The sequence below is a fragment of the Triplophysa dalaica genome, chromosome 6 (genome assembly GCF_015846415.1).
Source record: "Triplophysa dalaica isolate WHDGS20190420 chromosome 6, ASM1584641v1, whole genome shotgun sequence".
Classification (NCBI taxonomy): Eukaryota; Metazoa; Chordata; class Actinopteri; order Cypriniformes; family Nemacheilidae; genus Triplophysa; species Triplophysa dalaica.
The window spans coordinates 6,987,306-6,998,702 of NC_079547.1; the positions used below are offsets into that span (position 1 = coordinate 6,987,306).

At 34.2% G+C, this 11,397-nt stretch overlaps 2 protein-coding genes across 6 annotated transcripts; one reads left to right on the forward strand and one right to left on the reverse strand.

Annotated features, from left to right (window-relative positions):
* Positions 1-205: 205 nt before the first annotated feature.
* On the reverse strand, positions 206-2,445 carry LOC130425370 (potential E3 ubiquitin-protein ligase ariadne-2-like). Its single transcript, XM_056751664.1, has 4 exons — positions 2,267-2,445; positions 1,812-1,915; positions 1,510-1,659; positions 206-1,009 (listed from the first exon to the last, which is right to left on the reverse strand). The coding sequence occupies exons 1-4, from the start codon at positions 2,337-2,339 to the stop codon at positions 563-565; spliced, it is 774 nt and encodes a 257-aa protein (XP_056607642.1). The 5' UTR covers positions 2,340-2,445; the 3' UTR covers positions 206-562.
* Positions 2,446-2,484: 39 nt separating this feature from the next.
* LOC130425369 (uncharacterized) lies at positions 2,485-10,596 on the forward strand. 5 transcript variants are annotated; one of them, XM_056751658.1, is made up of 12 exons: positions 2,485-2,617; positions 4,511-5,589; positions 5,834-5,956; positions 6,045-6,141; positions 6,225-6,334; positions 6,515-6,585; positions 7,479-7,607; positions 7,859-7,957; positions 8,079-8,207; positions 8,770-8,928; positions 9,288-9,342; positions 9,594-10,596. In XM_056751658.1, exons 2-12 carry the CDS (start codon positions 4,557-4,559, stop codon positions 10,451-10,453), a joined length of 2,865 nt encoding a protein of 954 aa, XP_056607636.1. In that variant the 5' UTR covers positions 2,485-2,617; positions 4,511-4,556; the 3' UTR covers positions 10,454-10,596. The 5 variants fall into 5 exon arrangements, with proteins under 5 accessions (XP_056607636.1, XP_056607637.1, XP_056607638.1 ...); XM_056751659.1 differs by having other exon boundaries at positions 9,597-10,596; XM_056751660.1 differs by lacking the exon at positions 8,770-8,928.
* The last annotated feature ends 801 nt before the right edge of the window (positions 10,597-11,397 follow it).

Consider the following 11,397-nt stretch of genomic DNA (forward strand, 5'->3'; position numbering starts at 1 on the left):
TGTCAACATATGACAGCTCTCATTGTGGATGACATCACCCAAATGTTTATGTTTCTTGAATGTTAAATGTTACAGCATATTTGAGAACACCTTTCCTTAAAGAAGAATTTCAACTTTTTACCATTATCTGCAACAGTCACACTTTTACTGTGAGGACTACATATATAAAAACAGTATATATAATATTGTCTGAATAACCAAAGGATTAAAGTAAATGCATTTTATTTAAAATAATTATAAAGTATACATGCATGCATGGACAGTAATTACTGAATGATATTAAAATCAGATTGAAAACATGGTAATATTTGAATAAAGTTCAGGGGTAATTTGGTGGTGGTCCAAAATGACATAATGAGTATCTTTATGAGGAACTTAGAAAATTAATGACATAATCGTGAAGGAATCACTAGAAATTAGATAGACCAGTAATAACAATGCTGTGTACCTACACTTTAAAATCTTGAATACACAGAAAAAGTAAATATAATCAATTAGCTTTATAAACTCTTCCTCTTCTTAACTCCTCACCCTTTAAAGCCGCTTCTGCTTTATCATCTGCTTAATCAGTTTGTCTAGGTGCGACACTAGCTGAGCATGAAATGAAATGAGTAGAAGTTTTTAAGCAGTCGTGGGCGGATTTTAAACAAGCAAAGCAAAACTGCTTCTTACAATTACGACATGACATTATTTTACATCCCTTATTGTGTTCTATCAACACGCCACAAAATGGACAGGCACGGATTGCTGGACACTGGACATGAACACTGGACCCCTTATACACAACTGATGTGAAAGTGATCATATCACAACCCCTCAGCAGCTCCTGGTCAGCGCGTCTACATCCCACATTACTGCAATGATCAAGACAAGGTCTAGGCCCCTTCCACTCTCTCTCACACTGCCAGCAGAATTCAAAGATTCGTCCAGTTTTTACAGTGCAAACTGAGCACTCCACGCAGAGATTGGAAACATCCGATCTTTCTATTAAAGTTCCGCAACCAGGACACTAAAATGAGAAGAAATAAGAGAGAAATGCACAGTGTTACACTTGACTGTGACACATGATCCATCTCAAACATTCACTCCAGTATAAAGACCAGTGTGTTCCACAACAACATACTGTATTTACCCACATCACAATGTTTAGAGTCCTCACAAAACTATTTTTTGTAAATTACACTGCCTGTCTTTTAGTTTTTATATTATTACATCCAGACATTTTCTTATTATTTCCATTACATCCCGACCTCGATTATGTAACTTTATAATAACTTTTATGACAAAATGCCTTTTCCCCATAAATTAACATATATCCTGATACAAAAGAACATCAGAGATCCTTAAATATTAAAGTGTCTAGATTGTGACTTTTCTCTTAATTTTTATCTCTTTCTGGTTAAATGTCTGCAGCATCTCCTACATATGTGTCTTTAAATATCATAGAAACCCTTCTTTATATCAGTATGTTTATCACAAGATTTAATAAAAATATAGAAATGTACTTACATCCCTTAAATCCAATAACTTCTTAACAGTGTTTGTCCCAAGCCTCTCCTCAAAACTAGACTGCTCATCAATTGTAAGTTTTGCCAATTTGCGCACTTCGTTATATGGCCATTCTTTCCTGCACAGGGGACATCTGAATTCAGTCTGTCTCTGAAATTAAATACAAGAGCTGCTGGTAAATCTTCATATCTATATTCTGGCATTCATACATTATTAACTAATAAAAAAAATATTCTGAGGTAGCCTATTAAAATTAGTATAAGTAGTAGAATTATTATACATGCCCACACACACATACTCACATCTTCCAGTTGAGCTCTACAACAATCGGTCAGTGTCTCTGGATCAATGACATGACCACAGGACAGCTGAGCTCTTAAAACACTGGGGTCATCATCAAATTCATCTGAAAAGGTTAAAAATGCTTTCTAAGACCATTGTTCTTTTAAAATCTTAATCTTAACTTACGCAATAGCCAGCAGTCTACTGTAGGATGAAAAAAAAAACGTTTTTATTTTCACTAATGTCTCTGGCTATGATTAAAAACATGTTGTTATTTTTCAGTTGTACATTCCACTTTCACTTTCATTTAACAAGTATTGAAGACTCGTTTTTCCTAAAACATCACCAAGTGAAAGAAAATTGGCTACATTCTCCTACCTGCATACCAATATTTTATACTATGATAAACTCAATAACAATCGTCTGAATGCGCAGAAAAAAAAAATCTTAACGAATATAGCCTATTTAAACTTACCGAGATCGCTTGGTTTTGACACCAATTTGATGCCTTTGTCGAATGGACTGAACTTCTTTACATCTTCTGACATAGTAAACTAGGTTGATTTTGAACAATCGTCTGGTGAACCGTTAATTTTGGGGTGCTGTTTTCCCCGGATCAGTTAAAGCATGATCTGTTCCTTTGCTTGCCTCAGATGTCCCGCCCACAGTCTTCGCACTATCACTTTCGGTACATGAGAATATTGTGACAATTGAAAGCCTAACCGTGGAGATTAGCCCATTTAAACGTTTCTAATTGTAAGCTTTCCACATAAAGAAGTCTACGGGCATTTGGTTATGATGTATCCACTTGATCATCGTTGTCAAGGTTTGTTCTTATAATTTGACTTTTTATTAAAATTATGCTGTAGCCTACATGTTTAGTTCAACCGAACAATTAAACGTTGCGTTAACACCAACTATTAATACCAATACCAACTGTTCGTATTGTAGGGCATAGCCTACTCTGTTTGAAACCATGCAGCGTTAGCCTTTGACGTTTGACATTCATGTGATATTCGGTTCCATCAGTCTCAATGTATGCTACTGTTTATATATATATATATACATATATGTAATTTTACAACTTTTAATGTCTACAATTATATAATTCCATTTAAAAACAATCCTTTGTTGTATGGAATAATATTATGAATATTTTACAGCTGTTTGATACCTTAATTTAAAACGGCACAGTATATTAAACATTTAAAAAGTATGGTTTCTGTACCGCATTTAAAACCTACAAATGTTTAGAAACAACAAGCCTCGTGCATTATAGGGAATAATATTATGTTGATTTAATACCTTTATCTCAAATGGTGTTGTTGTTTAATAGATTAACTGCATTCATTAAACATTGTAAGCACATAAAATGCTATTTCCCCAAATTGGAGCGTTATGCAATTACAGGGATGTATTCTTCTGAACACTTTAGTGTTCGATTATTAGTATAATGTCATATAGGTAAATTGTTTAATTAATTTACATGGTTAATACATATAAAATATATATATAAATATAAATATATATATATATGAACCCCGATACCATCCTTGCTCTATGTAACTTGTGTGTGAAACACAATCACAGTTATATTAAATAATGTCCTATCTCTTCCTTGGTTTGTAATGGCATGTGAATTTGAATGTCTTTGGAAGTTCCAAAAATCATATATTCATCATAAAAATTACCTACTGTATATGCTCGTTATTGTCTTCTGAAATTACACATTATGTTTTGAGAGAATGCAATGAATATTTTGTACTTATTTAGTGATCGTTACACTGCATAAAAATAACAACAGACATGCAAGCAAGGTAAGTTTAAATATCTATTCAGAGATAATGTTGAATCTCAGTGGTAAAACTAAAATTAGAGGTTAAGTAAATTATACGATATTTTTTTATTTTCTGGTGAACTATTCCTTTCAACAGAAACGTATAAAGCATTAAAGTAAAAATCTTGGCACGAACTTGTTGTGAGCCTCGGACCCAATATGAACCCAAGCAAAGACAGCCAAGTTTGCCAAAAATACTTTTTTATTAAATAATAAGCCCACAATGGGGCAAACAGCAACACAAAACAGGGTATAAACAGAAAACGTGCCACAAGGGAAAAAAACAAAGTCCAAAATAAAACACTGAGAATAATGCAGACGAGACATGGCAGGAGCAACGTAACTAGATGACTTGGACTAACTAGACTACAACACAATACTTGAGAAACGCAACGCACGAGACAGGGAATAAGAGGGCCTTAAATAGGGAGACTAATGAGGGGCAATAAGACTGGGCAGGTGAAGGGAATAAACCACTATCAGGGAAACTAAGGAGATTACACGGGGAAGGTGACAGGAATTAACACCAACAGAAAACTACCAGGGAGATAACACTGTACAGGTGAGGGCAATCAAACTCTGAGGGGAAGCTAAACGAGGAAACAAGGGGGCGGGGTCAAGACGAGACGGAAGAGAGAGCACATGGCATGACAAAACAAACAATGCCACGTCTCCCTAAACACGCGGGTCTGTCATGATCCTGCCACAAGACAAAGAAAAACATGTCCAAAAGAGGCAGAGTCATGACACCTACTACCACGTATGTGAATTACACATTACAAAATAAAAAATAACTGTTTTTAAAACCAAGCTATTAAAGATGTTTTTTTCAAATTTCTTTATATTGTAAAAGTTTACATGTAAACCTTTTCTAATTTGCAGAGAATAATGCCCTGGTAGAACCTATTACAACGTGCAAATCTGAAAAATGTTATACTGTTTGGCTCGTAGCATACTGGCCCAACTAGTATTATGTAAGCACACAGATAAAGTGATGCTGTATGAACGTCCTTCAATGAGGATGTGTGGAGCCCCATCGCTTCTGATGTCTGGATGCGTTTCAGTGAAAATTTCTAAATTTTTGTTGCTGATGATATCTGATGACCCATCGCTTAAGATGTCTGGACGCTTATCAGTAATGATGTCTGAACAATTATCAGTGAGGACGTTTCGACACCCGTTGCTGATGATTTTTAAACAACCAATAATGAGGATTTCTGGCCGCCCATCAATGATGATGTCGGGACGCTTATCAGTAATGTTATCTGGACACCTATCAATAAGGATGTTTGGACATCCATCACTTATAATTTCTGGACAACCATTAGTGAGGATTTCTAGACGACCATCAGTAAGGACGTCTGGACGCCCATCAATGACAACATCTAGACGTCATTCAATGACAACATCTAGACGTCATTCAATGAAGACACATGGATGCCCATCAATGAAAACGTCTGGATGCCCATCAATAAGGATGTTGAGATGCCCATCAGTAAGGCCGTCTGGACGCCCATCAATGAAGACATCTAGTCGTCAATCAATGAAGACATCTGGACACCCATTAATAAAGACGTCTAGATGGCCAACGAAAAAGATATCTGGACACCCATTAATAAAGACGTCTAGATGGCCAACGACAAAGATATCTGGACTCCCATTAATGAAGAAGTCTGGACGACCACTAATGAGGAAGCCTGGACGTTCATCAGTGAAGATGTCTGGATGCCTTTCAATGAAGATATGTGCCTACCTATCCGCAAAGATGTCTAGGCACCAATTATTAAAGATATCTGGACACCCATCAATGAAGATGTCTGTAAAGCTATTAATGAGGATATCTGGATGGCAATCAACGAGTATGTCTAGACATCTGTCAATGAGGATGTTTGGACGGCCCATAGTGGGGATGTCTGGAAAACATAATGAAGAGTTCCACAAAGAAAAAACGAATAAAACAGGTATTACTTGCTATATTTTATAGTCGAAGTCATGGTGTATGAGTGACTATTTTAAACTAGCAACACATTAAACTGTTCATAATAAGGATTTCTTCCCTATTTAGTTCCACATGCAAGAGTGTTTTAATGATTAAACTCTGAAAACTGGCTTGATGTGGTAAACGTCCTATGTGCAGAATTCCTATGCTTCAGTATAAATTATATGTAATTTGTCAGTTCCAACATTTTGTCACATCTTGTATAGAAAAGATCGAATATGGAACCAGGTATAAAGAAGATATCCAGGTTGCAGAAGACAACTTTTGTGATGAGCAAAATAAGCAAGACTTTCTTATTGAAACTGTCAATGAAACTTCGCCACCTAAGAGTAACTCTTTACTTTCTTTTATATTCTTATTGAATTGTCAAATTACACTATCATAACATAATTTGAATGCATCTCTGGGTTTATCAAGGATACATTGGATTAGAAAACCAGGGAGCCACGTGTTATTTGAACACAGTTCTGCAAATACTCTTCATGACAGAGGATTTCAGAAAGGCTGCAGAGAGGTGGGACTTTTTAAATTCTAAAAAAAATTCAATTGGTAATTAGCTGCTAGAATAAATTCAAGTATAACTAGCGTGTTTTACAGGCACCATTCCACCATTAGTATTCATCTTGCACAGTTATTTGAGCAATTAAAGTCTGGAGAGAGAAACATTGCCACAACTCATGGAATCACTGGTGAACTTAAAATAAATGGTTGGTTTTGGATATGTTTTCTAAAATAAAATATATCTTAAAGTTTGAATTAGAAAAATCCACTTAAACATTGAAAACAAAACAAAACCATGATTTAAATATTTTTAATTAAATTTAAGTTTATCTCTTTAGTTGTTTTCACACTTTTTGACTAATTCCTGGTTCATGTTACTTCATCAGTTCATAAGCAGGAAGATGCTGCAAAATTCCTACAGAAGATACTTAACAAGGTTGATCCTGAGATGGCTAAGGTGTGTTCAGTACCACACACAGATAGACACCACAGTGAGTGCTGAATTGCGCATCAGCAGTACAGCCATATTGGGAATGGAAGGAATGCCCCATAAACAACACGTGATTTTTTTATTAAAGTGTCCGAAACCCACAGTTTTTGTATATCTCATATTAATCTAGAGTACTTACAGAATAGTATCGCTCCCTTCAAATATCCATAGATTTTTTTTGTTTTATCACATTTATAAAAGTAAGACACATTTTGTACAACTATTTCCGGAAAACATTTGATGTGTGCAGGGGGGTGGGAGCTGGAACTAAAGCATGTGCGCACCCTGTGCCAACAAAACACAGACATATGACTCAGTTTCACTTACCGCCTGCGGTTCATTTTCGGTGTTTAGTTTTTTTTTAAGACATTGTAAGTCAAAAAATACTACATTTCCCATTTAACAAAGGCCTATAGTCCTGGCTAAGACATTTTTACTCCATGTCGACTATGAACTGCTAGTTTGATTAATGTAAGCATTAGGCCTATTCTGCTTTCATCCAAAATAAACACAGCTTCACATTCTTTTGATCTGTATATGTTTATAAGGTAGTCTTACCATTTCAAATATGGCAACATCATAGGCCTGTCTCACCGATCGGCCAAAGCTCTCAATGTGGTGTATAAGTATGTCTGTTTAGTCCCTATTTTACAAACATGGCTTGGTAAACTAATATTGTTAGCTGTTTGACAAAGTGTTATATTGTATGTAAATGTTTGATATTACAGTGCTAATGTTCCACATCTAGCTTATTGAGACAAATGCAGATATATGAAATAGTGAAATAAATAATTGACATATTTTGGGTAAAAGATGCATATGAAAAGAAATGATTTGCTAATTTTATGTCGACTTTATAGCTATTTCAGGGAATAAAGGTGGACACAACTACTTGTAAAAAAACAGCAAAGCATCACGAACCTTTGAGACAGTTTAAAACATTTTTCACTATATCAATTTCCTTGGAGTCAAATGTTCATATTAACCTGGTAAGAACTTACTTGTTAACATGTTTCAGGTGAGTTATTTTTCTTTACACAGAATAGTTTGGTTATTGAATGATTCTTAAAACAGCTTTACGGTGATAACATACAAGCGTTAACGCAAGTATTAATATGCTTTGATAAATCTGTAGGTATCTCAATGTTGTTTAAATTACTCCACAAATATATGTTAAGCTTGTTAACCCAGCAGGTTAACTAGGACACATTGTTTAAATAACATTTATTTTGAATTTCAGCAAAGTTGTTTTGATTCATATTTTGCACCGATCAAAATGTGTGGGGAAGACCAACAAATCTTTTGTAATGACTGTCAGATGTTTATGGATACAGAAATGGTGAGTTTTCTAAATTATATATAAACAATTTACTTGAACAGTGAGCTGTTAGAGTTTAAACTGCATTTCTATGTTAATTACTTGATTGCCTATTGTAAGTCATTTTGATTGTGTCTTTCAGACCTCCAGTTTGCAGAAAGTTCCTTTAGTTCTGGTTTTGCACCTGGAGAGGTTTGAACTGGATTATGACACGATGTGCTGTGTGAAGAATGATTCCTTAGTGCAAATTCCTGCCCGATTATCAGTTGAGGTAAAATCAATTTGTCCTTAAAAATGTTCAATAAAAATGTTTGGGTTTGCAGGAAAAACTCAACTTCACATATTAACATTATTCAAGAGACATGTTTTTTTTCACCGTATCATGTTTTGCTCTTTTTTAGTGCATGTTATCAAACATAAAATAAAACCTAAAAGTTATAAATGTGTTTAAAGAGAGATTTACCATATATGCTTTCCTTGTTGCTTGAAATAGGAATGAAGTATCTGTGCATATTTTACATAAATATTTATTGCTGTCTTAATGTAAAACCAGAATAATCACGTGGGCCCACTTAACCATTAGCAGTAACAAATAAACAGCATACACTGATTAAAAATAATGGTTCATCCTGTCATTATGAATTGTACAGTAAGACTTATACTTCCCCTTTAGTGACCTGTTAAATTGAGATCCGGTATGACTAGATCAAAGAATTGAAAATTGTTTCATCAAATGGACTGTCCAGATCATTGAAAACAACTTTCATTTTTGGATGTTTCAGTAGTAAAAGAGTTGTATAGTAAATAAAACATTTTATTTTCTTCATCTTCAGGAAAAGGCTGATAAAACTAACAAATACTGCTATGATTTGTATGCTATGGCCAACCATGTTGGGTCTCTCAATGGTGGACACTATTATGCTGTCATCAAATCATTTGAGGACCACCAGTGGTATAGATTTGATGACAGCTTTGTAGAAGAGATTAAAAAGGTAAACACTCAGTTTGGACTACTGTATTTTTTCAATAAAGTATGCAGTTTTTTGCAGAATTTACAAAATGTCCACTTAACTTTATAATTTAATTATATATCTGTTAAATTAATTTGTGAAATGTTTTCACCATTTGTTTTCTGTGACTAGATGCCCTTTATGCTATGTTTTCCATTTTTGATGTGGGTGTTAGAATGCTCTGTAGTGTTTTTATATTGATTGTCTGTTTGTATCATCGGAAGTATTGTTTGATTTTTGAGGATTGATAACATGGTTTTGAGGTAACTGTGTGTTTTTAAGGACAGACAAGATGTTGTTTAGTGTGTGGTTTAATTTACTGTTTGCTCTCTGATTTTCAGTATGATCTGGACAATCACTTATCCAGAGAAGCATGCATACTTTTGTACAAAAAATGTGAGTTTATATCCTAGTATTTTAATTATTTCATGTTTCATATCGCACTCTTTTGCAAACTATGTATTTTCACACTAATGTGATGGTCTGAATTCAACCTGACATGAATATTTACAAAATTAAGTTGGCTATTAATTAAAACACGTTTGATTACACAAACGATCAAAGTGGACCTTGTACCATTGTCAAAACAATGTTAATTAATCCTTTAAATTATTTGTCCAAGTATGACACCCAGTTTATTCTTTCAGCAGCCATAATGACTACAGGCCATTCCCAGACAGTACTAGATAACCAAAACATCATGAAAAATAGAACAAATAGAGAAAGTGCGAATTGTGAGAAAGAGGTGTCGAACACTGAAAACATCAAAGAAAATTATGAGAATTCTGAGAAAAATCTGAAGAACACTTACAGCATTAAAGATGAATGTGAGGATCCAGAGAAAGATGAAATGAACAATTACATCAGAGAGGAATGTAAAGCTTCTGAGAAACATGAAATCAACACTGACTGCATAAAAGATACATGTAAAATTCCTGAGAAAGATGGAATAAACTCTGACAGCATTAAAGATGAATGTGAGAATCCTGAGAAAAATAAGATGAACACTAACAGCATCAAAGGACAATGTGAGTTTCCTGAAAAAGATGACATGTACATAGACGGCATCAAAGATGAATCGGATGATCCTGAGGATGTTGAGATGAACACTGACATACATGAATTAAAAAATCCTGAGAAAGTTGATATGAACACTGACATCAGAGATGGATGTAAAAGTCATGACAAAAAGGATATGAACACTCACAGCATCAAAGATGAATGTAGAGATCATGAAATAGATGAGACAAACTGTAAGATTACCATATATTGTGTAGAGCCACAACATAGTTTTGATCTGGAAGAAAAGAGTCTGCTAGAACACACTGATAACTCTGAAACAAATGCAATCACCCTACAGATTATGTTAAATGAAGACTCTAAATCTGTAATGCACAAAAAAAAGTGCAATTTTAAAAATGTGCATGTCAAAATCATCACTTTCACGTCAATACTCTTCGTAATTTTCTTACTTTTTATTTTACTTTTTATTTTATTTAAATTATAAACATACAACTGTGCACAAGTGCGAAAGAAAATTGCACTTGTTTATGTTTGATCAGACGGTTAAAACCTGAGATTTGTCTTTTTACACATACAAATGTCACTTCCAGAACCAAACTCAATAAATCATGTTTATTGTGCTATAATTGACACCTGACTTTTAGTTTTAGTATTGTGTTCATAACAAAACATTTTTCACATTAGTCATACTATTGCTTTAATGATGTTTTAATCAACTTAATCCGGAAGGAGTGTGAGCAGATAATCAATCCGGCTGGTCCAATAATGTCCAGCTGCGGAACCGCAGCAAAAGATTCTGAACAGCAGCCAGAGAAAGGAGGAGCGTCTTACACGAAGGCGTGACACATAGAGTCTTGGAGTGTGATCTCCTATTGTAACAAGGGAAAAACGTCATTTCAGGTCTAACATGTGTAAATTATAATAATACGTTAAGGTATAGTACAAAAAGTCATTTAAAACATCAATCTTGTGTAGAATTATTGTAATTTATGTGTTTCATTATATTAGTTTATGTAATCTTGTTGATGGTGTTAGAAATAATGTTTCAAACTTATTTTGTATGAATGTATTGGTTTTATTGTTTTATGGTGTTCTGCTTTGATCTACATGAAAACAGATATTTTAATAAAAATATAAATAAAACACAGCAGCATTATTTTAAACAAAACAATCAAACATAGTGTAATGAAATTACAATTAAACAAATTAACAATATACTCTTAGGCCCATTTTGCTATGATATTCTTGCAAAAACAACTCCATGTCGTGCCAGAAACTAAAATTAATTGTAAAGGGCTCTCTGGAAGCTTCTAGTCCTTTTATCAGACTGTTTAGGGCCTCTTTCCTGTCCTCCTCATTCATCATAAACTGTTGTTGCATTGCTGCAACTCAGGTAAAGAATCACCTTGCTGAATCCACCTAGGGAAG

Excerpts from the sequence above, each read along its gene's own strand:
- LOC130425370 (XM_056751664.1), bottom strand. The coding sequence starts at position 2,339 with ATGTCAGAAGATGTAAAGAAGTTCAGTCCATTCGACAAAGGCATCAAA. Across the intron at positions 1,916-2,266 it reads GTCAAAACCAAGCGATCTCG|ATGAATTTGATGATGACCCC; the intron begins GTAAGTTTAAAT and ends TAACCTTTTCAG. Across the intron at positions 1,010-1,509 it reads AGTTATTGGATTTAAGGGAT|TGTCCTGGTTGCGGAACTTT; the intron begins GTAAGTACATTT and ends TTCTCATTTTAG.
- LOC130425369 (XM_056751658.1), top strand. The coding sequence starts at position 4,557 with ATGTTATACTGTTTGGCTCGTAGCATACTGGCCCAACTAGTATTATGT. Across the intron at positions 5,957-6,044 it reads TGAAACTTCGCCACCTAAGA|GATACATTGGATTAGAAAAC; the intron begins GTAACTCTTTAC and ends GGGTTTATCAAG. Across the intron at positions 6,142-6,224 it reads TTCAGAAAGGCTGCAGAGAG|GCACCATTCCACCATTAGTA; the intron begins GTGGGACTTTTT and ends CGTGTTTTACAG.